Source organism: Aulonocara sp. 'chitande type north' Nkhata Bay, linkage group LG11, assembly GCF_057382095.1.
Source record: "Aulonocara sp. 'chitande type north' Nkhata Bay isolate Kocher_YH1m ecotype deep benthic linkage group LG11, A_spYH_male_GT1.1, whole genome shotgun sequence".
Taxonomy (NCBI): Eukaryota; Metazoa; Chordata; class Actinopteri; order Cichliformes; family Cichlidae; genus Aulonocara; species Aulonocara sp. 'chitande type north' Nkhata Bay.
The window spans coordinates 33,293,744-33,321,653 of record NC_141354.1 but is presented as its reverse complement, the minus strand read 5'-3'; the positions used below and the strand labels follow the sequence as shown (position 1 = coordinate 33,321,653).

Here is a 27,910-nt window from a genome sequence, read left to right as displayed (position 1 = left end):
CATGAGAACAACAGACAAGAGTAATATAATAATAATGATGATAATCAAATGAATGAATACATTTTAGACATTAATCTTAGATTAAAAAAACAAACTTTTTTCCCCTCTTAGTTTTGTGAATTTATAACCATAAAGAGTGCAAGATTTTTCTTTAAAAATGTAATATTTTAATTTAAGTTTTTTGACATTTTTGACTTGAATTTTGGAAATTGATAGTTTTGTACTCAAATTACTTGTAATGGCTATTATTAAGTTATTATATCAACCCGGTCCCATTTTTAAATTTTTTTTTATTTTACATACCATGGCCCCAATACGCCATCTTACTTTTAACATAAACTAACTTCAAAAAAAAAAAAAAAAAAAAGGCGGAACCTTCTCAGGTGCCTACATTTCCCATGGACCATCTGATATTCAGGCTCGCGAGACTTCAAATTACTCAACACGTTTGCGGCTGCGCAATGTCATTCGAAAACTTGCACGCTGAGGGACGCCGTGGAGGAGAAAGACAACGCAGCGAACAAAACACACAATGGCGACGGCGGCGACAACGGCAGGCGGAACGGGCTCGGGTGGACCGACCACTGGCCCCGTCGGTGGTTTAACCGCAGTGGGACGAAAGAAAGATGGTGGTCCGTCTGCGAAATTTTGGGAAAGTTCAGACACGATATCCCAGCTGGAGACGGTGCGACTCTGGATCGGAAAGCACTACAAGAAGGTAAGCTAGCTGCCCGCTCCTCTATTGATTTCTATGAAGGCCCGCGTCCCGCTAGCACAAAGGGGCGCTCATATTTTAGTTAGCTGCAGCCACCCAGAGCTAAGTAGAGTTAAGTTTTAAGAGTGCTCATATATAATTTTGTTTGGGAGTTCACCGTCAGTATACTGCCCATTGTCTTGAACAGTTAAGAGTTATCAGTTCTTGTTTATCAAATAGCTATTGTTAGCTCGCTAACTGCCCATTCAATGTTGCTACTAATATGACGCTCAGGGGGGAAATGTTTACAAACGAGCGACACATAGCCGCGTATAATTTTTTAACTTGTATTTAATACGTTTATCATTAAAAAGAAATAACGATAAACCAGACTTTCTTATTAGTTTTTCAAAAGGCCCAAGATGCTAACCTGTATGTAAGTCACGGGACATACCCTGCAGAAATTATAATATTAGCTTAATAAACCCCAGCTTTCTTTTTATGCCATCTTAAAAAGTACTTTACTTAGAAGGTCATTATCTACTTCACTGCGTGCTGTTTGCAGGCCCAGTCCTGTTCCATGCTGTCAATGTGTTGAGTTTTGTCAACACAGCAGCATAGCACACCGTGCAGGTTGCACTTGCCTACTGAGTTAGCCAAACAAAGAGTGCTCCTCTTGTCACGTCAGGCTCTCATTCAAAACCACTAACACGTTGTGCCTGCTCAAGTTATAGCAGAAACATTATTCAAATGAAATGGCATAGATAAGGGCTTGTGAATACAGCGTTTACGCGCAGATTTATATTACAATATTTCATATATAAACTTGGCTTTTTTTAAGTATATCCACTGTTCAATAAAGTTGCCTTTAAGAATAATAAATACATCCGTTTTTTTGTTGTTGTTGTTGTTGTTTTTGGGGTTTTTTTGCAAAGATATTTATGTGAGTTATTTGAGGCCATATAGCAGTGGAAAGTCTTCCAGCTTTAAATGTACTTTGTTGCTGTTGACTGTGATCTTTCTGGCCAGTGTTTAGTTGTTGTGTTGCATGAACTTAGCATAGACTAAATCTAAAATAAGCAACTAAAACCTTATGTCATTATTTGGTGATGCAACAGTATATAAATGGGATTCACTAACATTGTCGTTGGATTACATTGATTTTGCACTGGCTAAACCTTAAAGGATAAAGTCATGACTTGATTTTTAAATTTTTTTGGTCAAGATTGATTCTCTAGAGCAAAAAGATCAGGAAATAAATAGCATCCAACTATCCCTCTTGTCCTGCTGGTAACAGGACCTGGATATCAGGGACAGCAGTCTAAGCAGAAACCTGTCGCCATGCAAGGCAAAAGATATAACAAGTTTAAACAAAAATCATTAGTCTGTTGACTCTCTAGAGCTGCAACTAACAATTATTTTGATATTCGACTAATCTGCCTAATTATTTCAGTAACTCTTATCTCTGCTTCCTGTAGCCAAACCTCCTGTTCTACCCTGTAGTACCTCATCTGCTGAAGTCTGCCCACCTGTGAATATCACCCTGTTGTTTTGTCCCCCACCAACTTAACATAATGATCCAAGAAACATTTGAATTTCAAAATAATCAAATGTATTTTTAACATTACTCAATAGTTTGTATATTATTTGGTTCATGAATTCATGATTGGATGTTCTGGAGCGAGGCTTGCTCTTATCTTTGTGATGATGTTCCCAGCTGCTGATAACCATGCTAATGATGCTCTCCGTCATAACTTAAGCCATCTGAGAGGTGCATGAGCCTCTTTACAGGACTAACTTATCTATACCCCACTGCTTAATACTAGTATAGCAAAACAAAACAGAAATAGAGCTCTAGTAAACGACTCTTGTGGCTGCTCATATCATGGTAACAGACTTCTTTTTATTATTTCCTTTTATTACTTAAGTTTTGATACTGTGATGTGTTATGTCATGTTGTGTTGTATGCAATGTCGTTGTGGGACAGTTTTCCAATTTCATTGTACTATTGTACTATGAATGACTGTGCAATGACAATAAAGAGTTATCTTATTATCAAATGAAGAAGCCCATTCTCAGACTTTTGAGCATTTCTTTGGAATTAATTCATGTACAAAAAAAAAATCTAAACTCTTGTAGGTTGTATTTTTCTGTCTTTTGACCACCTTGACTTGCTAAAAAAAAAAAAGACTGCTAGATGAGATGGGAATCTGTGCCATTGCTATCATGTTACTGATAACTTTTTTTTGTGCCTACTTCCAGTACGTCCAGAATGACTCCCCCTCCAGTAAATCCCTGGCAGGTCTCGTGGTCCAACTGCTGCATTTCCAGGAAGACGCATTTGGGCGAAGAGTCAACAATCCTGCTCTTACAAAGCTACCTGTAAGCATACAAACATTGCATTCTACAAAAATCGCCATCACAGTTGAATCCCAAATGGTAAAGTGTTCTGTTCTTATGGTTCCTCTCATATCTTCAGGCCAAGTGTTTCCTGGATTTCAAGGCAGGAGGTGCTCTCTGTCACATTTTGGGATCTGTCTACAAGTTTAAGAGCGAGCAAGGCTGGTAAGTTAACTTGTGTAACTTAGTATGAGCAGATGGGTCTGACATTGATCATCAACTTAAACCCTCCTTTTGAAGTCATTGGTCTTAGAAATATAATTTAAACTATCTCAGTTGTGCATTTTGAAGATAAGCAAAAATCTTAATGGTCTTGTATTTTAGGATGTTGGTTTATGGAGTTAAAAAAAATAACCATTTGTGTCAGTTCCCAGTGATTGTACTACCTTGAATGACTTTATTTGTCCCCCAAGTTGAATATCTCAGCAGTCCATGGATGGCGTAGGGCATAGAAGTTGCACATAAAGTCATAATAAATGCAGAGTTATTATTTGAATATTCATGTGGCTTTGTGTCATTCTCAGGCGAAGATTTGACCTACAGAATCCCTCCCGGATGGACAGGAACGTGGAAATGTTCTTAAATGTTGAAAAGAACCTGGTCCAGGTACAGGACAAAGTCCTAATGCTCGAGCTTCTCCTTATGTTTATTCTAAGTACATTTGTTAATCAAAGTGCAGTCTTTAATAAAATTCAATTAGGCTTCGTGTATTCTAGTTATGAAGTTCAGATATTGCAGTTGTGTTTAACTGGCATTCACACTTTCAAAATGCATACAGGGTTTTTATTGTTAAAATTATTGTAAGTTTCAGTAACTCCAAGTCTTTTAACATTTTAAATGAATAAGCTCAGATTCCATTTAGCCAGTGTGCAGGTATCAGATTTTGACTGTATGCAGTTGTATGGAAATGAGGTAAAGGTGTGTTTTTATGTTGTCAAGTGTCCCTTAAAACTTCAACTGTAATCACTGCATTGAGAGATAAGTGAGTGTACTTTTGTTTTTGTACTTTTGCTTTGTTATAAAGCAACTTTTTGCGTGACTCTAACTTAAACCTTCTTCATGTGTAGAATAACTGCTTGACTCGACCCACTGTTTACCTGTCGCCAGACATCGAGCAGAAACAGGCTAGTAAGCTCAAAGACATCATCAAAAGACACCAGGTGAGCACAGAAATGAAATGATTTCCAGAGTAGTAAAATTCTCATGGGACCCTCTGGTGTAGCAGCCTTTTAAGTTGTTCATTTTGTTTTTCTCTGTTCTCTTCAGGGCTCCATTACTGATGACAAGTCGAAGGCCACCCATATCATTTACCCATCACTATCCCAGCAAGAAGAAGGTTTGTTAGTTATCTCTGTGATTTACGGACTTAATTCTTAGTCAAGTAATGTGAACCACATATCTACTTTCTTTCATTCTCACTTCATTATCCTTCTGACCTAAAACCAACTTATTACTACAGTTAAATAATGAAAGATTTTAAAAGTGACTTAAAATATAGTAAAGTGATCAAATACTGCTTGGTAATCTTACCACTTTGTTTTTTTTTTAGTTTTGTTTTTGCTTATAAAAGTGTAAATAATTGTGAAAACTCCTGAATATTGGTATTTATGTTTTGCAGAGGAGTGGCTGCGTCCTGTCATGAGAAAAGACAAGCAGGTGCTTGTCCATTGGGGTCTCTACCCAGACAGGTGAGCAGAGTGAGGCATTAAGCAGCTCACAAAAAGATCTGTGCTTCAGCTGGTGGATGTAAATTATTTCCTTCTAATATTTGGGCATTTTAGGAAAATGTTGGCATTTTATTAAAGAAAAGAAAAATAAATAATCACTCGAATCATCCTGAGAGAGATATTTCTGTTCATGACTTCATGAAGTTACTGATAACTGTTTTTATTTTGTTAGCTACGACACCTGGGTGTCAGCCAGTGAGTTAGACGGTGACCCAGAGGACCCACCCAGCACTGACAGACCTTGGAAGGTGAGATGTCTGTAACCAATAGGTTTTCTTTTGATACTGGAAGACTTTTTGTGTCCCTTAGAGTTTCCAGTTTTGGCTTTTGTTACCTATGTGTTTATAAATTGTCCTGAGAATATAAATGGTCACTATTGTATGCATCTGACATGTGTTTCTACCTGCATACCAAGCAGTTTTATTGTATTTATTTATTTTAAAATGTAAAGTGAAGCGGCTTTACCACATCAGCTAACCAATTTCCTTGTTTTTGCATTTATGTATTTCTGTCTCTTCTACTTGTTCTTTAGTGTCTTCCACTGAAAAATAATGGGAAATTAGGTCAGCAGAGTAAATTGATGAGTTGATTCTACTCTGTTATCTCCTTCCTTACTCTGATAAGGTCCATGCCAAGTGGGTTTTAGACACAGATGCCTTCAATGAGTGGATGAATGAGGAAGACTACGAAGTGGATGAGAACAAGAAGCCAGTCAGCTTCCGCCAGAAGATTTTCCCCAAAGAGGAAGAGGTATGTGTTTTTGCTGTGTGGGTGTGTGTCAGTGATCCAAACTTCAAATCCAAGAGAAAGCAGGTTTTCCAGCCACGTTATATCAGTACAGTGTGACAGCACCGCTCCTACCATTGTTGTTAAAGGGTGCCAACCTGATCGTTGTTACAAGTGACTTGTGTTGAAATTGGCTCTTTTGTAGAGGTATTAATCTAAAATTGGTCTTCAAATCTGTACTGTATGTAAGCCTGGAAATGGAAATTATTTGACTGAGACTAGGTGTGAATGCTGGTGTGAATTTGAATGTTTTTGCTGTTAGTCTGTCCCATTGCATGTTGCTTTGCTGTATGGATTGTGCACCTCACTCTTCTTCGTTCACAACTGGCTTCAGTCTGCATGCTGCCCATCCTTTCCAAGCCTTTCCTCACACTTTGTCTATTTCTAATGAGTTTCAGGGTTCCTGTTCATGTTGAGTAAATGAACTCCAAAAGTTATGATGCCAGAGACATTAAGTTTTCTTTTACATTGTTTTGGCCTTTTCACTGATCACTCATGATCACTCATGTGAGCATTAAGCAAACTGGCCACACAGATGTTTAAGTGCTCCAGTTTCCCATTAAGTGTAGCTCTTTGGGTTACCCTTACGTTGTACTCTTGACCTCTGTCATACACGGACTCACACAAAACATTGAGTGAACTGCATCTATGAGGTTAGTAAGCACATGCTTCACTAAGCCTTTCAAAAAAATAGTTTTTATATGAATTAGCTTTTTATTAATCCTCAGCCCCAGAGTATGCCTGGAAGTAAACAGAAAAAAGACTGCCAGGAATGGCCATTGTAGTAAGTGCAGTCAGGACAGCCTGCCAGCTGACCTAATCATCAGGAACTGCTATGCTGGCTGGCATATTCATCCTTGTTTACATGTGTGAAGCTGTAGATGAAGCTTTCGCTTAAGTGTGAGTTTGGGCTGAATAGGCGGGCACTCACATCACATTGATTTATGAAAAGCTGACTGGTCAGGCTTAGGCTTTTCTACTAGTTCTTATAATTTGGTGGATGAAGCACCATCTGCAGGATAGAAATATTTATGAAAGCTCCAAATTTATTGACAATGGATGAATTGTTTTGTAGGACTTGGATAAATCTCCAGAATGCAGTCATAGAGTGCGAAGTTAACATCATCTATAGAGCCACAGCAAACACATTAAAAGCTTATCATTTTATCTAATCTGGAGCCTTTTTTTTTTGTTACTTTTTATTAAATTTGAAAAGGGGGAAAAAAAGAATCAAATAGTGACAACTGGACAAAAAAAAGTTTGTCTGCTGCTGAAGAGAAATTCCTCTGATCCTGAAATGAGGGTCAGTGTGAAAGAGTGTCTGTTTGAAGAGGACAAACAGGAACCCTGATCGTCTCCTCCACCTCCACGGCATCCCCACCCCACCCCTCCTACGGTCGTTCTCCCACTGCTTCCCCTCCTTGTGTGTGCAACCGTTCCATCCTCTCATTCTGCCGCTCTTTCTCTCATCCTCCATCCCTCGCTCCCTGCGCTGCTCGGGGTTTGTCTGATCAGTCTTCCCGTACACCCGATCGCAAGGAGCGCAAGGCCAACTCTGCGGGAAAGAAGAGGAGGCGCTCACCCTCTCCACCCAGCACTCCAGCCGAGTCCCGTAAGAAGGGAGGCAAGAAGGGGTAAGGATGCTTCTCTTCGTTTTTGTTTTTATTGGTAGTATAAAATGTAGCGAGTACTGAGTAAATGCAGATTTGTGCAAGTGGTCTCCTAAAACTTCAGATTTGTCTCTAAAGGATAAAACTTGGTGATCCAATACATTTTTTTCAAAAGACAACAGGCCTTAATGTGACTCAGGAACAGGAGATGTATCATTCATTTTGTTTAAGCAGATTTTAATAAAATATGCTGCAAAAATTTATTTTCCAAGGCTTGGGGACTAGTTATATTTGGATATTAATCCACAGTGATTGTGCTAGGGAGCATTTATGGTAGCAGGACTGTGTATGTGTGATTGAGTCAATGTAGACTATATTTAATGAATGAACATGTCACTTTGTACAGCAGTGAGACTGATGTGAGTAGAAATAGGACGACCATGAAGCCCTGTGGTGCAGTATAATAAGATATCAGTTATTTATCCTGGTGTTTGATTTTTTTTTTTATTGTCACGTTTTAACAGTTAGAGAAAAGCAAATAAATCCTTTCTTTCTCTCAGGAACCCGGGACCTCACTGGAAACGACGGGGCCACAGAGGAGAAGAGGAGGACACTGAAGAGGACATGACAAAAGACATGGACGATTCCTCAGCTGGTGCTAGCATGGAGGAGGGCAGCATCTCCAAGAATGGTATGTGCTGAGTATAGGGGCTAAGCTTGGCTCTATTTGTGTTTGTGTTGCAAACTACCATCTGTACATGAGATACTTTTCCTGTGTATTAAAGCATTAATTTGGATTATCATTAGATTAATTAAATACACTTGTTCATTAAATGTTTTAGCCTTCTAAAATGAATGTAATTATTCTGTCTTAGCTGTCATAGAAAACGTCAGACAGTTATTATGAAACGCCTAACTAATTGAATTTAAATTTAGGTGGTTACATGGACACAAAAACTGCTTGCATAGACCAAATAATTTTTTACCACAATAGGCATCCTAACTTGGCCATCAATACTTTGATATTTGTTAAATGTAGTTAAACATCACAGAATAGTCATATTAAAGAAATTTTACATAAGCAGATAAAAAGGGTATTTAATATTCAGTTACAAATGTAAAGTTTTGCTCTATAGCATGTATAGCAAAGTACGCATAACTAAAATGACTTTACTGTCTTTACATTTAATTGATCATCAATTGAGTCGTATTTAGATTTTATCTATAATTGTAACATAATATATATATTATATATATAATATATATAAACAGTTTTAAATGGTATTTGTCTGCAGTTGCCAGTAAGATCAGAGACAGAAATTAGGATATTTAAATGATTCCTGTCATAAGTGCCCTCTTCAGTCTTGTTGTTATGTGTTGCAATGTTCAGCTAGAGCTTTATAAGCAGTAAGAAACCTGCACTGTGATCTTTGTCCTGTTTCTCTCTTTGTAAGGTTTGTCCTTTTCTAAACAGAGATACATTTTATTTCATTCAATTTTAAATTCATTTTTTTGTGATTTTTCTCTATGTGGCTGCTGTGTACTGAATCATTATGTTATGATGACAAGAAAATCCCCTCAGCAGCAAGGGAAAAAAACATACCCATTGACGCTCACAGTTTAAGTCAGAAAATAGAAAAAAACCCTTGGGTGCTTCTTTTTCATGATCTGTATTCTGCTTAAAGATTCCCTTTAAAACCAACACACACAATTCTGTCTATAATACTCTTTTTAGACCAAGTCCCATTCGTTATGTCCCACTTTTGTCCCAAAGAAATCTCCTTGTCTTCCTCCAGCACACAGACACGCACTCAGTCTATTGTAGTCTCCCCTTTTGCAAACCAGAAAGCTCGTTATTGTCTTCATGCCCATGGCTGAATTAGACAGTCTTTGAATAATTTTTCTTAAATATTTTAATTTTTCCCCTCTTCTGTACTTCACTTTGTACATTTTTTTTTCTTTTATTCCATGCACAGCAAATTCAAAGAAAGACAGCGAGAATACACCGGTCAAAGGAGGGCATGTGGCCGACTTGGGTATGTATTTATAAATGAACTTGTATCCTTGTGTAGGAGTTATATGAGTGAGATTAGCATCTTTTGTATGTGAGCATAAGCTGCTCCGCAGTTTAAAAGCAAACCTGACTCGAGACATTTATTTTTATTTTTTCCAGATGACATGGAAGATGAATCTGTGATGTCTGGTGGAAAGGTAAGACCACTGATTCCTGTCTTTATCTCTCTAGTGTAGTTAGGAATATCACATATACATATCACTCCCAGTCACTCCTGGGAGTGATATGTAATATAAACAGTGTATTTTGATTCAGTTAAACTAAATCTAATTGAAATATGAGGAAATGGTACGATTAAAATATCCCTATAGTTATTATTCAAAGAACTAAAAACTAGCGTGCACCTGCTGTTTTTCTTCATTCTTTATACAGGCTTTGTTTTTGTTTTTTTTAAAATAAATGTTTGTGAGCAAAGCCACTTTAATTCCAAAGTAGGGCTGTCTCATGAATTGTAATTACACAGCACGATGACTTTTTTCAGACTGCTGTTACTTGACCTGTCTGCTTATCCTTCTGCAGGATGATGAGGAACAAGGCAAAAGTGAAATAAACCGACTGGATGCCAATGAGGACAATGTGACTGAACAGACGCATCACATCGTTATCCCCAGCTATGCTGCTTGGTTTGACTACAACAGGTAAGTGTTGTGAATCTGAAACTTAAGCTACATTACACAAATAACTTGGTTAATAAGTTATAACTAACTTTTCAAAAGCTTATGTGGAGTGGAGATGATAGGAGGCTTTTTATTTTGGAGAGATAGTGAGATGTTGCTGTTTGGAAGAAGATGGATTACAGATGCATTTTAAAAAAACACAAAAAAAACCACCAGCTGCAGTTTACATGCAGTTAGAGGTGCACTTGATGACATCTGCAGGCCATTCTTAATCTCATTGCCATTAAAAATACAATTTTATTTTAGGAATAACATTGTTTCTTCCTACTTTGATATCTATCAATATTTTTTCTTTTCCTTTCTTGTTAGCATCCATGAGATTGAGAGACGAGCCTTGCCAGAGTTCTTCAACGGAAAGAACAAGTCCAAAACTCCAGAAATGTGAGTTTACACACACACACACACACACACACACACACACACACACACACACACCAGTCCCACATATATAAAAATGCAGCTTTCATATAATAAGTCTCCTATCATTCTAACGGGACATACTGCGACATCTCAACACAGATACCTGGCCTATCGAAACTTCATGATCGACACGTATCGGCTGAATCCTCAGGAGTACCTCACCTCCACCTCCTGCCGCAGGAACCTGACTGGAGATGTTTGCGCCATCATGAGGTTCGACAGATCCACATGTTGTTAACTTTTCTGGTTTTTTTTTTTTTTTTTTTTACATATTAATTTGGTTGGATTAATGGGCAGTGGCTAACTCAATAAAAAATATTTATGAATATTAAAAACTTACCCTAAATGAATTGAATTGTTGTATTATGCAAGTTAACACCTACTGGGAGGCCTTCAGCCAAACACAGTCCTGAAGAAATGCCATGCATTTGACTGGTACCTTTGTAGGTGCCACACATGCTTTAAAGAGAAGATGATAAGTAGCTTTTCATTGTTTTAATTATTTTTTTAATGTAATTATTCCCCCTCCCCCTCCAGGGTACATGCATTCTTGGAGCAGTGGGGTTTGGTGAACTACCAGGTCGATGCAGAGTCTCGTCCATTGCCAATGGGCCCCCCACCCACTCCTCATTTTACTGTGCTGGCTGACACACCCTCTGGCCTCATGCCTCTTAACCACAGACCCCAACCGGTAAGGACAACTTAAAGAGGGAAGGAAGAAGTAGGTTTGAATCCACTTGTGCAGCCAAGGACCATATTTTTTGAGGATAAATAGATTGGTTCCAAATAAAGAAATTTTTGAGCAATGACTCTCACTCCAGAGTGGCTTTTAATAACATCCCTGAACGTTATCGCTAAACACCTAAAATAGTTTTGTGGGGGTTTATGTTTTGTTTTTTGTTTTTACACCAAATATAGATCAAATCCTGAAGAATTTTGTCCTTTTTGCTAGCAATTCACTTTAAAAGGCAAGCATGGAATCTGTGATTTGATTGTTTGTTTTGTTTTTCTGGCCAACACACCAACACCAAAAGATGTTTAACTTTGATTAAGATGTCAAAAGAAAAACAAACTGAAATAGTTGCAAACCAATTATCACTGAAATTATAATAATAAAAATCACAGCTGTGTTGTTTTCTCTGGGTTCCCTCCATTATACCCTTGTACCATTTCATTGATGAGCTTCATTTGTAAAACTGCTGCATCAGATGGTCCTATTGCAAAAAAATACATCTTCATAAAGATGGTTTGCTAATGTGTGGCCATTTTATTCCTTCCAGATTCCTCCTCCACAGCCAATGCCCAATTTTGCAGACAAAAGCAAAGACAAGCCCATTGACCTGCAGAACTTTAGCCTTCGTTCTGACCTCTACAACAGGAAAAGCATCAAGGTTGGAGCTTGTTCAACTTCATAATGTGTTTTTCATGTTTGAAGTTCTAACAGTCTCTCTGAGCTGGTGTGTTAGAATTTAAAAACAAAGAAATGTCTATTGTGGACTTTGATTCCTCAGGGTAAAGCAGGCAGCACTACCAGAGATTGGACTGAGCAGGAGACTCTGCTGCTGCTCGAGGTGAGTCTTCAAGTACAGAAGATAGGAGTGTCCTGTTTTAAATAAGAAAAACTTCCAATGTTTGGCTGCTGATCATAAGCTCAGCCTGTTCTTATGACCTGATAAAAAAAAACAACAACACTTTTTTCTGTCATTTTCTTTCTATGTTTTTTTTGTCTTTAACAAAAAAAGATGGCGATAAACTCTTTATGCCTCATGGAATTATAAATATTGCTTTATTAAATGTTCTCTGGCTTTCTTTTTATAATAAGACTTGTATCGTCACTCCTGTCACCTATGGCTAGGCCCTGGAGATGTATAAAGATGACTGGAACAAGGTTTCGGAGCATGTTGGTTCACGCACCCAAGATGAGTGCATCCTGCACTTCCTGCGGTTGCCCATTGAAGATCCATACCTGGAGAGTACGGAGGCCACACTTGGGCCTCTTTCCTATCAGCCCATACCTTTCAGCCAGTCTGGGAACCCAGTCATGAGCACAGTAGCCTTCCTGGCATCTGTTGTGGATCCCAGAGTGGCATCTGCTGCAGCCAAGGCAGCACTAGGTGAGAACTGGTGGGAAAGAGCCATAAACTGCGGGGTTTAAATCTATACGATATTTTAATGAGCTTCTGTATTTTAATTGCTAAATAGCTAGAAACAGAAACATTTACAACAAATATCAGTGCAGCAGTTTCTTGACTTCAGAGGAGATACTAGAGATTTATCTGTATATTCAGTTTCATTATCTTAAACAACATCATGCAGCCACAAATATACATGGGTTGGGTTTTGAATGGTTCTGATTTTTGAACGTTAAAGAGGAGATGTCTGCCTTTTGGTTACACGTGTTACTTTTGTGTAACTAAAAGTGACCTGTTACACAAGTTAGTAATATTTTTCCTGGTCTTGTGCCAGTTACACTAAAAACAAAAAGACCAGTAGAAGATAAATGTAACTACTGAATTGCTCAGATAACGTAACATGAGATTTAGTTGAGACAGCAGACAAACACTGGCCACTGTAATTAATAAATATCAAATGATTTGATTGTTGTCAGCTAAGTTAGAATATGAGCCGATACTGATGTGTGGCTTTTATTTTTCTTTTTAAGTGGGAAGAATAACAGGGGGAAAGTAGCTATGTACAGGTAAAAAAAATGGTTTAGCTCTGTGAGTAATTAACACTGTTACTACTGCTTTTTGAAACTAAATAAAAAGAGAACACCAAGTGAACACACAATACTGAAAGCAGCTCCAAAAACTGTCTGTGCATATGTGACTACTTTGTCATTATAAAGTGAATAAACACGAGCTGCACAGTCCAGCTGGCATGCTTGGGAATATAATACTAGCTTCATGTCTGAGCACACCATGAACTAATGAAATGTCATATTACTATCAATGAGAGTCTGAAAGTAAAAAACATCCACTCTTTGTTTGCAGAGGAGTTCTCTCGTGTACGTGAAGAGGTGCCAGCTGAGTTGGTGGAGGCTCACGTGAAGAAGGTGCAGGAGGCAGCCAGAACTACTGGGAAGGTGGATCCCGCCTTTGGTTTGGAGAGCAGCGGCATTGCTGGAACTGCCCCCGAGGAGCCAGAAAAGACTGGTGAGTGTTGTTTGTACAGATAGTAAAGAAAGACAGGCTGATGCCTCCAAGCCAACCTCGAAAGTCTTTAACGTATTTCTAAACATGTTAGAAGGTGTAATACCTCAAGCATTTCCTGATTGGGGGAAGGCAGGTATCATCTAAAATAATCGTCTGTCTTTGCTGAGGTTTGGTAGTTTTGTGACCAGCTCCAACATCACGATGTTATTCAGCAATGAGGGATGTCCACTCTAATGTAAATTGCTGCTCTGTGCATATGTCCAGGCTAACCGATGTTTCTCATCATATTTAGGCTCGTATTTGACTTTTGCTACACATCAGTCCTTTTACCAGCAGGCTACTGAGGAGTAAAGACATATTGTGAAATGTTGTGGTGTTTCTGTGTACACTGCTGTGGTAACCAGTGGATTAAAGCTGCGGTTGCAGATGGGGCAGCGCAGTGGGAGGAGGTGAAGGAGAAAACTGGGTCACCACACTCATGGATGTTCTCATCGCGTTCTCTCTCTCTGTGTTGTCTTGAAAATTACCCACATCGCCCCTGCACACAAACAAACACACACACACAATACTTATCACTTGTTAAAGATTAATGCTCTCTTGAGCTACAGTTGTAATCAATAAGTTTAAATGTGTTCCATGCCTCCTTTAGCCTAAAGCACTCAACTGGCACGAAATCAATATTCAAACTCTTAACATACGCTCAAGTGCACCCGTGACATGGTTTAACACTCAGCCACACGCATGTATTCACCCGGTCACGTGTGAGTGTACACACAACACTTATCATTTCCTGTGGGCCTATTCATTTAAAGTGCTTTCAACCTTAGTACCTGCATGTCAAACGATGCTTTTTGATGTTGTTTATCTCAGTAAATCAATAAGTTAATTTCACTCCAGACAGGATGATATATTCAGCTACAGTCATATCACAAATGTTGGTAATATCTATGTAAATTTAGAATGTATTTAAAATAAGCTCTGACCCTCTTTGTTAGTTTTATCTGTCTGACAGATGCTGATTTTTCAGTCTTGCTGTCAATTATAGAAACCACAGAGCCGGAAAAGATGGAAACAGACTCCGACTCCCAGCAGGTTGACAAGGTGAGACCACCTTTCATGCATCTTCAGATGTTCACTGTCTCATAGGAAAACATCTATTTATAAATGGATATTATAATAAATCCCCTACTAATTAAAAGGTCAAACTGATTAATAAATCAGATTAAAACATCCAACTCGGGCCATGTGCATACCTGAATTCATTCATGGTTTAGGTTTTTCATTGAAAGTACACAATATAACCAGACTTGGGGTGACAAGCATTGGTAATGGAGATGCAACATAATCCCATTCAATGGTGAGGTAGATTATTTTGATCAAAACTATGGTTTGAATTATACCTCAGGTTTTATTAAGAGTGTATTAATTGCAAAATATTGCGAAGTGTCTTACTACCAGCCAGATCAGTTAATCATGTTTTGCTCAAGAGTAAAAAATGAAACAAAACAAAGACTAACTACATTATTCTGATGTTATTACAAGGTTACAGCTTCAGATAGTCTGGCATGCTGTAACAGGTTCATGAGTGTTCCTGTACAGACAGATGACCTGTCACTTATTACATTGATAGCCACTTCACTTATTTTTTGCACAATTTAGAACTTTCCAGTTCATTTACTTTTAGCCTTCGTCTCGTGCTTTAAAAAGCGAGTGAATGTAATGACACTAGTGGCTGTTGACTTAATTATTCTCTTACATTAGTGATTGGGGGAAGAAAGTTAACAGGGGCGAGATTTGATCAACTATTGAGTGTACTCGCAGCATTTTGTAGGTGAAAAACCTTGAATGAATGTCCTTTATTCAACACTTTTAAGCAGCTAGCTACTCTGAACCACACTTATTTCTCAAATCTCAGAGCAAATCTTAAATTCAGACTCGCAGTACAGTTGTTGTTGTTGGGGTTTTTTTTTCCTTCTGTGGTGGCACGCCTACCATTTTTGATTTTCCTCAACCTTCAGGGTGAGTTGAAGGATGAAGCTGAGAAGCCGAGCGAGTCTGCCGAGAAGAGCGACAAGACAGAAGCAACAGAAAAGGTGAAAAAAGAGGGAGCGGAGGCATCGGAGCGTGAAGAAGAGAATGAAGAGGGAGGGGAGGCTAAGACCGCTCAAGCAGGTAACAGTTTATGCCAAAGTGAAACTAAAGCTCCATTTCACAGGCATGCAACTTTGTTTTTAAATTGCAATTTAAAGGGTCTACTTCTGGTTGATTATCCTGATGATTTGCTAATTTATTTAATGTTTTATTGTTTAATTAGTCTGTAAAATCTGATAATGTTTTTCCACACACATTCTTTGAAAAGTCTACATAAAGTGCTTGATCTTTTCTATTTTTTCTTTTCCTTATCAGACAAAGACAAAGAGGAGTCTATGGAGACATCATCTTCAGACCAGGAGAAGGAGAAGGAGAAGGAGGAGAAAACCCCTACAGAGGAGGGAGAGGACAAGGGCAAGAAGCTGGAACATGATATCGGAGAAGGAAACATTGCCACTGCGGCTGCTGCTGCCTTGGCATCTGCTGCCACAAAAGCCAAGGTAAGACTGCAGGACTGCTGACTCTGCAACAGCAATTGCATGGAACAACTTCAGCTTTTCTCAAATGACACTGTGTTGCTGCTATAATTTTGTGTACCTGTTGTTCTGATGGAATCCTGTACTTTTTTTTTTTTTTTGTGTTAAAATAGTAAAATGCTGGAAATGGTTATTTAGCATTGATTAGATATTGACCATCAGCCCATTGCCTTCCTTTTAGCATTTGGCAGCAGTGGAGGAGCGGAAGATCAAGTCCTTGGTGGCTCTGCTGGTCGAGACCCAGATGAAGAAACTGGAGATCAAGTTGAGACACTTTGAGGAACTTGAGACCATCATGGACCGTGAGAAAGAGGCTGTAAGTCAGAAATACTTCAATACAATGTTGTATTCTGTTGGGCAGCTGGACTCTTCACTTTCAGTTAATGCAGGCACTCAAATCCTCTAATGCTCAGTAAAGGCTTATAACTGTGGTTATCAAAAATGAAGGTGAGCTGTTAACAGAAGTTCATCCGGCACTTTAAAACTACGCCTAGTCTCTAAAGTGGAAAATTAGCTGTTTGAAGCAAAGACAGATTTATAAAGTACCCACCTCTCAAAGTGTCTACAGATCTTTAAAAGGTCTATAAAATTATTAATGCAACTAATACGTTTTTTAAAAAGACTTGAAGTCAAAGGAGAATGTTTTTAGTCACAGGTTACTTTTAGCTGCTTCCGTATTTCCCAAGAGGTCACCACAGCGGATGGCTCTGCATGCTTGGTTTGGCACAGATTTCATGCCAGATGCCCTTCCTGACACAGCCATCCCATTAATCTGGGATTAACCTCGTGTGGTTATTATACTATAGGGAGTGCAGAATTATTAGGCAAGTTGTATTTTTGAGGAATCATTTTATTATTGAACAACAACCATGTTCTCAATGAACCCAAAAAACTCATTAATATCAAAGCTGAATGTTTTTGGAAGTAGTTTTTAGTTTGTTTTTAGTTTTAGCTATTTTAGGGGGATATCTGTGTGTGCAGGTGACTATTACTGTGCATAGTTATTAGGCAACTTAACAAAAAACAAACATTTCAATTATTTATTTTTACCAGTGAAACCAATATAACATCTCCACATTCACAAATATACATTTCTGACATTCAAAAACAAAACAAAAACAAATCAGCGACCAACATAGCCACCTTTCTTTGCAAGGACACTCAAAAGCCTGCCATCCATGGATTCTGTCAGTGTTTTGATCTGTTCACCATCAACATTGCGTGCAGCAGCAACCACAGCCTCCCAGACACTGTTCAGAGAGGTGTACTGTTTTCCCTCCTTGTAAATCTCACATTTGATGATGGACCACAGGTTCAGAATGGGGTTCAGATCAGGTGAACAAGGTGGCCATGTCATTAGTTTTTCTTCTTTTATACCCTTTCTTGCCAGCCACGCTGTGGAGTACTTGGACGCGTGTGATGGAGCATTGTCCTGCATGAAAATCATGTTTTTCTTGAAGGATGCAGACTTCTTCCTGTACCACTGCTTGAAGAAGGTGTCTTCCAGAAACTGGCAGTAGGACTGGGAGTTGAGCTTGACTCCATCCTCAACCCAAAAAGGCCCCACAAGCTCATCTTTGATGATACCAGCCCAAACCAGTACTCCACCTCCACCTTGCTGGCGTCTGAGTCGGACTGGAGCTCTCTGCCCTTTACCAATCCAGCCACGGGCCCATCCATCTGGCCCATCAAGACTCACTCTCATTTCATCAGTCCATAAAACCTTAGAAAAACCAGTCTTGAGATATTTCTTGGCCCAGTCTTGACGTTTCAGCTTGTGTGTCTTGTTCAGTGGTGGTCGTCTTTCAGCCTTTCTTACCTTGGCCATGTCTCTGAGTATTGCACACCTTGTGCTTTTGGGCACTCCAGTGATGTTGCAGCTCTGAAATATGGCCAAACTGGTGGCAAGTGGCATCTTGGCAGCTGCACGCTTGACTTTTCTCAGTTCATGGGCAGTTATTTTGCGCCTTGGTTTTTCCACACGCTTCTTGCGACCCTGTTGACTATTTTGAATGAAACGCTTGATTGTTCGATGATCACGCTTCAGAAGCTTTGCAATTTTGTGACTGCTGCATCCCTCTGCAAGATATCTCGCTATTTTTGACTTTTCTGAGCCTGTCAAGTCCTTCTTTTGACCCATTTTGCCAAAGGAAAGGACGTTGCCTAATAATTATGCACACCTAATATAGGGTGTTGATGTCATTAGACCACACCCCTTCTCATTACAGAGATACACATCACCTAATATGCTTAATTGGTAGTAGGCTTTCGAGCCTATACAGCTTGGAGTAAGACAACATGCATGAAGAGTATGATGTGGACAAAATACTCATTTGCCTAATAATTCTGCACTCCCTGTACATTGTGGGGAGATCCAGAACTGCTTGTTTTGGATGTTTTTGGTGACCCAACAGCAGAGTACTCATTTTGAAGTCTGCTACTCAAGGCTCATGCATTGTAATGTAAATTCTCTGCAGACAAGTCCGAGCAGTGGCAAAAAACAGGCAGCCACATGGACGTCACAGATACACACAATAATCAAGGCTTAAAGCCTTGTTTGTGTCTCCTCTCAGCCTTGAGCCGGGGATCTTTTGTGTGCGCCAAATGTTTCAACCACTACACCACAGAGTCAAGAACGTTTTCATTCTCACCACCGTGAAAATCTCCGGCACATAATGCTACTCAATTAGCTCATACAGCATGACTGCATCGTTAAGGTTTCACCTAATAGGTTTTGCATATGTGCAAATGGTTTACTGTAGCAGTCTGAAAAGATAAATATTGGGATGGTGTTTTAAAATTAACCAAATATTTGTACGTTTCCTTAAACACCATTTTAACTTGCCATCAACAGGTTTCCTTGGGAAGGGTATATTTCACTTTTATGCGACTTTCACAGCATATTCTCTTAAGATTGTGTTATAAAGGTCTTACATTTAACTTGTTCATACTTACAGATACCCCATCTTAGCCTGTGAAATATTTTTTTATAAAAAGAACAACACGTGTAACAAAATATTGAGATAAAGTTGAATGTTTGATTTAAACTCCTAAATTTAAGAACAGACATTTTAAGTTGGGACAAATGTCAATATTTTAGGAGGTTTAAAGGTGGAACATGAGTGCACACATTACACCACTACCATATAATTAATAGGTAAATACACAAATATCCTTACTTGTTAGAAGTCTTTATTAGACTGTTTAAAAAAATGTAAAATAATTGTAAAACACTTTAAAATGAAAAAGAAATATAACTATTTGGATTAGCACATCCTTTGGAGTTGTCCAGAAAAGACTGCGTTACAAAGTTTCGCTTCTTCTGTTGCTATATTGGCACAAGTAACTAATAAAGATTTAATTCATCAACAGATATTGGCCAGTCAACAGGTTTGTCCCCACTTGGCCCAAGTCTTCCATAGAGATTGAAAAAGAGACGCAGCATTAATTCTCTGTGAGGAGAACATTTTTTCCAAAGCAAAGCTGTTGTTCAGTGAGGCAAGTGAAAGTGTTACCTGCCCCGACAGAGCAAATGAATGACTCTCAGCTCTTGTTTGTGTGTGTTCTGTCCCTGCACAATCCCTGGAGACGCTAGTGAGAGTGTAAAACTGTGTTTTCACGGTAGCGGCATTGGCAGTGTAGCCCAGTTTCACAGCTGTAAACAGTGCATGAAAAGGAGTCTGGTTAAAGAGGCTTTCTGAACGCTGGAATGAAACCAACCCACTCCTGCTGCTGTTCCTAACATAAACTGTAAAACACTGAGACTCTAAAACAAAGAAACACAAGGCTTTATTTAGAGCTGTATGTGCTATGCAGAAGGAACTGAACAGACCTCCCCCTTTCTTTTTCTGATTTTTGTCATGAAGCTAGTTTATTTCTTTTTAGCTTCATAAACGTTCTTTTTGACTTTGGCTGTAGTTCTTTATTTTTATATCCATGTTTTGAAATACCCACCTGATGATACTGTGGGTCCAGTCTCATCAGTATAAGGAATGTGTGGTGAGTGCAGTGGCCTATGTAGTAATTGTAGGACTTCGCTCATTCATCTCAGCATAGCTGCACACACACTAGCTGTACATCTACTGCAAGTTCAGTCTGGAGGAAGAATTATTGCTGCCAGACTAGAGAAGTTCAGGAAAGGCCGCTGATTGACATCAGGAATGGCCAAAACAGCGACCTGTTTAGTTGGACAAAATGGAAATGAGCACGAGCTCTTCAGTTCTTAAATGCATGCACAGTTTTTAAAGATTTAAAAAAAAAAAAAAAAACGTTTTTAAAAGTAGTTGTAAAATATACCTTTGTGGCCTGTAACAAGAAAACCTCTATGTGTAAAAACTGTGTTTCGATTTCATGGCCATGGTATTCATAAGTTAGGCTTCTGCCCTGTAAAATATGCAGGCCTGCATTTTGTCAGTGTGCACCTTTTTGGCGTAAAGCAGACTTTATCAGGATACAAAGCAATGAAAATGTAACTTTATGTACTGCAATACCTGCCAGTTGTTGGTGGTATTTGGTATTATAACTGTCTTAAAATAATCTTTCCTCATGGTTCCTGCATTTCTGTGCAGTTGGAGCTTCAGAGGCAGCAGCTGCTAACTGAGCGTCAGGCGTTCCACATGGAGCAACTCAAATACGCCGAAATGAAGGCGAGGCAGCAGATGGAGCAGCAAGCGGCAGCCGCGGCTGCTGCTGCTGCAGCTGCCCAGGCCCAAGGACAGGGACAGGGACCTGGGGCTGGACCACACTCTGGGCCCCCTCCACCAGGCATGCACCCAGGAGGACCTACACCACACCACGGAGGACCTCCTCCCCACCACGGAGCACCTCCACCACACCATGGAGGGCCCCCACCCGGCGCTGCAATGCACCCTGGCTACCCCCCAATGGGTCACCACCCAATGGCCCCTCACCACCCAGGACAGACAGGTGAAGGGAAAGGAAAACTACACTGGTGCTCAAAGTGATACAGAGATTAAGGAGCTTTGAAACAGGGGGAGCAGATGTGTGCTTTTAGATATTGTGAAATATTAGCATTTTCATATGGAAAGAATGTCAGCAGCTTTACCAGGTTATGACTTTGTTTGTTTTACACATTTGCCATATCAGATATTGATAGCTCAGTAGCTACTCTCTGCTGCCTTTAGTGGGTTGTCTTTCATATATACCCAAAGTTATACTAGCAGCTATGTTTTGTAGTCTTAGATCTTGGCCACTTGTTAGCCAGCTTGGTAGTAACTGCTAACTTGCTTAACAATTTTAATCTTTTTTCTTTTTCTATTTTTTTTAATTTATTTTTTATAAATGATGCCTTAATCTACCTAAAAGAACAGCTACATGAATTACTTTATTAAAGTCCCACTAATTTGGACTGGTATTTTGGTCATTTGGACTAACCCTTGGTGATTATTTGCTTTTGGGAACTGCAGGAAAATGTGGACATAATTGGCTCATTACATTAAACTTCAGCAAAATAACATATCAAGTGTTCTCAGAGAATAAGGACAGAATGGATTAAATGGCTTTTTTTCTCTACAAAATCATGTTAGTTGTTGGTTGAGTGTTTGTTTCTGGTTTGAAGCACCTCATGTAGGTTTTCTTCCTTATGTCCATCTGATCTCCATGTGTCTGATTTCTCTTATTTGTACTTTTCATGCTGCAGGACCAATGGGACCAGGTCAGCCAATGCCTGGACGTATGATGTCTGGCCCTCCTTCTGCTGGGCCTCCTCCCGGTGGCATGCCTCCCATGATGCCCCCACGCCACCCCGGAGCCCCCAACGGCATGTGTAAGTATAAATAGTCACCCTCTCATTATGCTTGTGTTGTTTTTGAATATGTATAAGCAAACTCAAGGTGGTTTATTTCTGTTGATTTGTGAAAATTTAATTCACCAAAACCAATACACGCTAAATTATGGCCTTGTTTCTAGGATCCTTTATTTACCCAACAAACAACCTAAGAAAAAAAATCTTTCTGGGAAATTCAAATAATGCTTTGACCCGGAGCTGACAGCTGGTATTTACTTTGAATGTCAGCTGCAGCTAAACATTTGGATCATTGCTGCTTATTAGCATCACAGCACGCACAGACCCTGTGGTTTGCATTGATTTCTCTAACCTTGTAAAGCAGCCAATCAGCATCTGAAATTAAGCACCAGTGTAATGATATGCATTTAAGTTTTTTGGCAGCTGCTGTTTGTGTTTCCACGTGTACTAAAGCTGAAATTTGAACTCTTTGAATGGTGTTACTTAATCGTATTTTTTGTTTTGCATTGTATTGAAGAGACTTCTCAGCATTTACATTTAGGGATGGGTATCGTTTAGGTTTTATCCGATACCGGTGCCAAATCGGTACTTTTGAAACGGTGCCGGTGCTCATGGAGAACACAAAATTGGTCCAAAAACCTCTCATGGTCAGCTGGTTTTTTGTAAAAAGATAACAATGTTAGCCTTTTCTGCAGCTATGGGGCATATATGGTATCACTCTTGGCTGGAAGCAGTGCTTAAACAATGGAAAAAATACAAACTTTGTCCAAAAACCTCTCATGTTTAGCTGTTTCCCTCTTTTTCTTTGGTCATTTTAGCCTTTTTGGCCAGGGTGAAGGGAGTATCTGCCATCAAACAAGAAGACAGCCGCATGTAGCTATGATGATGTTTGCTAGTTCACCTTACATGCATTAATGTAATAACGTGGTTAGCCTACTCAACGTAAATTACACACGAACAACATTAAGCTACTCACGCAGAGAAGAACGGCTGCTGCTGCCATCAAATACGGCGCATTTCTCGGCTTTTAAAAAAAAAAAACGCTATGCGTCGCCAGGTGTTTCATCGGATTCTTGGTGTTACTTCCTTTGACAGTATCACAGTATCAGCTTAAAGCACTTGTTGCAGGCTGCTGAGTTTGCATATTTTGCTGTGAAGTACAGCCAGACTTTTGACCGCTTCGCCTTGGACATTTTTAATCTGTAGCTCTGCATAAAAGAACGTACGTACCTGGCCCCACCTACTATCCTCGGAAACGTAAAATGATTGGCTAGAAGTGTATCACAGCTCAGGAAAAAAAAGCACCGAAATAAAGCACCGAAATGTGCGCTGCTTTTCGGTCTGGTTACTACCGTTTATGTCAGAACCGGTACCCATCCCTATTTACATTCCTCAAGAGAAACAAAATTTGTTCGATTTATTGCAGGTGACATATTATAGCGATACCATTAATTCTTAGACTGTTAACTTTTAAAGCTATGTTTGCACTTTTTGATACCTAACCTGTAATTATTTTTTTTAAAGGAGGAGAAAAATACAATTTTCTTCATGCCTTAGGATGTCATTTATGTTGCCCATCTGCATAAGTTATGGTTACCAGAAATCAATGCGGGCTTTAATTTAAAGCCTCACACCACTGCTGTGTGTGTTAGTCTAATAATTGCCCTGTAGCTAGGTTAAGCGTTGTAGATTGTTGTGATGAGATGAAACCTTTTTGTCTTTAAAGATACGGACTGTTTTTGATGTATTTTGCCTCATCATCCAGTAGAGAGAGCTCTTAAAGTCAGATATCAGCTTTACAAATTGCATCCACAATTAACCTGTGATGAATAAATTGTACTGGAGGAGGATGGTAGCCACTTGAACCACTGAAAAAGCGGTCTTTGAGAATTTCTGGTTCTGTGAAAAGCTCTTCACGTCCAAGCTTATCACTTAGTGAAGCAGTGTTGTAATGTTGTCTTGAATATGACAGAAGAGACAGTGCAGCTGCGACTGCACAGAGAAATGCAAATGATGAAAGCCAGACTAAAGGGTTAAATACCATGTAGAACTGGTTCATTACACATGACTGGTATTGAAAATACCAGGATTACAGTTACCTTCATATTCATTTATATATTAGTTCAAACTTTAGCTTGCTTCCTTTATGCTCTAAAACCAAGATTTTCCTTCTTAGATCCTGGTCCACCACCTGCACAGCCTGAAGCGATCCCTCCTGCTCCTGTAGGTCCTCCAGCACCTCCGAGTGGGCGAGTGGCTGACAACTAAGAGCTACACACAAACACGCGTGGACACACACACACACACACACACACACAAAAGCACACAAGCTTGAAGCTAACTCTCTGAACATCAACCCCTTTTTGATGGCCTTTGCTACTGGCTCGGTATTTTTCACTCAGCACTCACATCTACTATAAACTTCATCACAGGATACACACACACACACAGACACACACAGACACACACAGGGTTCAAAAGCAGAGGTAACCTGACATTTCACACATGCACCCATACATGCAGACTTCCACTCAGGGCACAGCGGCAAGGGTCGTCTACTTATAAACACTGTTTTCTGCTCTGTTGGGCCAAACCAAGGATTTAGACAATGACCCTGTGTACAGAAAACAAAACAAGGAGACAGAACAAATAATGATTTAAAAAAACTGTCTCATCTCTTTTTCTTTTTCCTCCTTTCTTTTTCCAGTGCTGTTTTAATTGCACTGAAACCCCCTTCCAGTCTCACAAAACACACGCCCTGCTTTTTGTCTGGTTCCTCTTTCTCCAAGACAAACACTAGGGGGAGCTAGCGAGACTAGAGAGCTGGTGTGACCTGTAGGGGTGGGTGGTGTGTGTGTGTGTGTGTGTGTATTGAAGCAAGCAGATTTTTCAGACATTAACATGAATAAAACACACATGGGGGACCCAGCCTGCCCTCACTCTTGTCTTGTCGAGTATCTACCTCTCGCTCCTCTTGAAATGATACACTGTAGTTTTGTGTGTGTGTGTGTGTGTCTGTGAATGTGTGTGTCAGACAGAGGGCTGGGTGATGGTCATTTGTGCCTTTTTTTTTTTTTTTTTTTTAATGTATGGAATCTGTTTTTTACTCACTTCTCCTCTAGCTGATTTTGAGATATAAAGTCAAAACTGAACAAAGAGGCAGGCGGAGATTTAACTTTAGGTCTGCCTTTGTCTGATAAGGTGCATCCTCCTTGACCCCCCAAAAATGGCAGCTGTAAATACTGTTAACAGTATCTGAGTATAGGCGTGAGAGACAGTACCTGCTGAAAAGGTTTAAATTGTTCTTAGTTGTGCTTGAAATGTAAGGGTTCAACTAAAATTACTTTTTTTTCCCAACTTTTTACTGGACTTTTTACTGGACTTTAAAATTCCATTTAAAAAAAGACCAGAAATTTCCAAGTTCTCTTCTCAGTGCTTTGTGACCTCCTAATCAGAGAAGTAAAATCTTTAAATTGTATGATTTTAACATTTAAAAGTTTTGCTTACTAAAGACATTTGCAGTATTTGGCAAATATAAACTAAATTGGAAGCTAAATCTCATTTTGTGAGGCACAAGTTAGGACTTTCCAGCCATGAAAGGAAGTACATCCACCTCCTTCCTCTGTCTGTCACACCACCTGCAGCACTGTAACGCACACACACAGACATGTAAGCTAAGCTGTGGCGAACACTGGAGGCTGCATGCACACACCGACTTGGCCAGACCCTGCCACAAAGCACTGGACAAACACACATGTAATCTCCTGCTGACCTTCACACAGCCTTTACAGAGAGGGAGACGCTGTGATGCGGCTGAAACATCACAACACGACGATGCTCTTCCTCAGCACGGTGGGCTTCTAGATGTTTTTAGGTGCTGATACTGTAGCGATTAAACCCCGCCCCCCTCTCTTATGCTCAGTTTCTTCACGCCTAGTGCTGCCTACCTCGCTAACCCCTCTTCCCCCTCCTCCCCTCTTTAGTGCACGTTTTGCATTAATTTCCAGCTACTGTAAAACTCTGCAATATCCTCATTTTTGTGTATCAAACCATTACACGGAAAAATATTAAGTTACTAAGTAATCATAACTGTTTAGTCCTTAAACGCTCTGTCCTGTCATGTCACAGTAAATTAAATTAAACAAGGGGCGAAACCACTGAATACTTGTGTGCAGATTTGGTATTTAAATATCAGCTACTCAAGCTGGATGCTGGTTTCCTTTATCTTTTTCTGTAATGGGAAATTTAAAGTAACCTCAGCTGAGAGAAAAACAGTTATTGCGTGTTAATTTTCAGTATCAGCTGAACAAAGTGTCTGAAAAAATTTAAATTAAATCCCGTAGCTATAAAAGGGGGAAAAAGGAACATTATGGGCTTTTTGTTTTTGTTTTCGTCTCTCCTCTGAATTAGTTCTAGGATAGGACAACAGTTTCACCACAAGATCCATTTGTTAGCTGCGGTTTGTCGCAGTATTCCCCACATTTTCCATTGCTCAGGTTTCCCTTTTCTGAGCTTTTTAAAGTATTTTCATGTCAGTAATCTTGGAAATTAAAATCGGAATTTTATTCCTCGAAACGAGTCGTTCTCAACATTTGGAAGCCCGTTTTCCTCATGACGTAGTTGTTTTTGTCAGGCCATCAGCAAGTGCTTTCAACCCTTTAAAAACATTTTATGACACTTGCAAGTTAGCTTTAAATAAATTAAAATGTTTATTTTATTCCTGCTGCTCTAATCATCATTTCAACTAGTCTGCATTCACCATCCTGCATCGTTCTAAAGCTGACATACAAGTGAATAATAAATCCAATATGAGGATGTTTTAATGTGAAGTCTTAACCAGAACTACTACTCCTTCCCTGTTGCTAGCACTGTTAGTATCTCTGCTACCTCCTCCTCCATCTGCTAGCTACCTCTTCTAGAAATCTTCCTCTTGCTATCTACTACCTCTCTGCGCACCCCTTTGCTACCTCTTGTTCCCCACCTCCTTCCTTTTTGTTTCTTCTTAATTTCTTTTAAAATAATTTCTTTGTCCTGCCCACATGACTGCTGCATCACTGACTGTTGCCCTCTTCTCCCAGTCTGTTGGAAGAAGAAAGCACACAAACACACCGTACAATCCCTCGCTCACACTCTCGTTCAATGTGCCCTCCCATTCAACATTTTACCAGGCTTGTTATGTAATATCACTTAAATATGATGGGATTTTCTTTACATATATTATCTTTAATGGATACTTTTTTTTGTGTTATTGGTAATGTATTTTCAAGGAGATGTTTTGTGTAGATGGAAGTTCTCTCTGTTCTTTGTAGCATTTGTTTCTCTCCCCCCCTCTTTTTTTTTTTCTTTTTTTTTATTATTTTGTATGGGGTCTGTTGGTACTTGGACCTAGACACTGTCGAATAAACTGTGTTTTGTATGAAAATGTCTCAGTTTCTTTGTCTTTTCTATTTAGACTAAAAGCACAATTGCTAAAATTGCAAAAGTTTTCATCTGAAACTGCACAAAAAGAAGAATGTAGAAAATAAGTATGTTTTTATATTGCCGTTACAAGATTGTATTTTAAAAATTAATCACCTGAAAGCCCAAGTCTTAACAATTAAGTAATTCTTAAAGTTAATTCAGAGTTTAAAAAAAAATTGCTATTAGTGAATACTGAATTAGTCATTTCCAAAAGAAAAAAAACAGATTACACGAGTAGTACATTGCTTCATATTTGTAAGGGTTAATACTTCATGTGATTGTGTTTTTGTGAACTACAAGCTTCAAGAGGACAAACTGGATAATCTATCCTGTGCTTTTGTGTCGGGATTAGGGACATTGCTCCAAAACATCTGCACATAATGCATTCACAATGTGTAAATTACAGTTTTCAGTGACGTCACAGGCTTAGTCGGCTTTTGTGGAAGAAAATTGGTGAAGTCTAAACGTCTGTTTGAGACTTGAAATGAACAGTAGATTTTTAGAGCACCATGCAAT

At 39.2% G+C, this 27,910-nt stretch overlaps 1 protein-coding gene across 2 annotated transcripts; it reads left to right on the top strand.

Annotated features, from left to right (window-relative positions):
- The first annotated feature begins 487 nt into the window (after positions 1–487).
- Positions 488–27,356, top strand: smarcc1a (SWI/SNF related BAF chromatin remodeling complex subunit C1a). Of its 2 annotated transcripts, none has more exons than XM_086312246.1 (28): positions 488–718; positions 2,957–3,076; positions 3,174–3,259; positions 3,619–3,700; positions 4,162–4,254; positions 4,361–4,430; positions 4,713–4,782; positions 4,994–5,069; positions 5,446–5,571; positions 7,147–7,241; positions 7,778–7,908; positions 9,194–9,253; positions 9,391–9,428; positions 9,811–9,929; positions 10,278–10,349; positions 10,488–10,601; positions 10,926–11,079; positions 11,669–11,779; positions 11,900–11,959; positions 12,244–12,502; positions 13,382–13,543; positions 14,589–14,644; positions 15,562–15,715; positions 15,950–16,134; positions 16,352–16,486; positions 20,739–21,096; positions 21,830–21,955; positions 24,111–27,356. In XM_086312246.1, exons 1-28 carry the CDS (start codon positions 533–535, stop codon positions 24,200–24,202), a joined length of 3,390 nt encoding a protein of 1,129 aa, XP_086168372.1. In that variant the 5' UTR covers positions 488–532; the 3' UTR covers positions 24,203–27,356. The 2 variants fall into 2 exon arrangements, with proteins under 2 accessions (XP_086168372.1, XP_086168373.1); XM_086312247.1 differs by having other exon boundaries at positions 503–718; positions 7,123–7,241.
- The last annotated feature ends 554 nt before the right edge of the window (positions 27,357–27,910 follow it).

Bases quoted from the DNA above. Each gene is read 5' to 3' on its own strand.
- smarcc1a (XM_086312247.1), top strand. From the start codon at position 533: ATGGCGACGGCGGCGACAACGGCAGGCGGAACGGGCTCGGGTGGACCG. The intron at 11,080-11,668 runs GTAAGGACAACT...TATTCCTTCCAG, and splicing joins TTAACCACAGACCCCAACCG to ATTCCTCCTCCACAGCCAAT. The intron at 16,487-20,738 runs GTAAGTCAGAAA...ATTTCTGTGCAG, and splicing joins TGGACCGTGAGAAAGAGGCT to TTGGAGCTTCAGAGGCAGCA.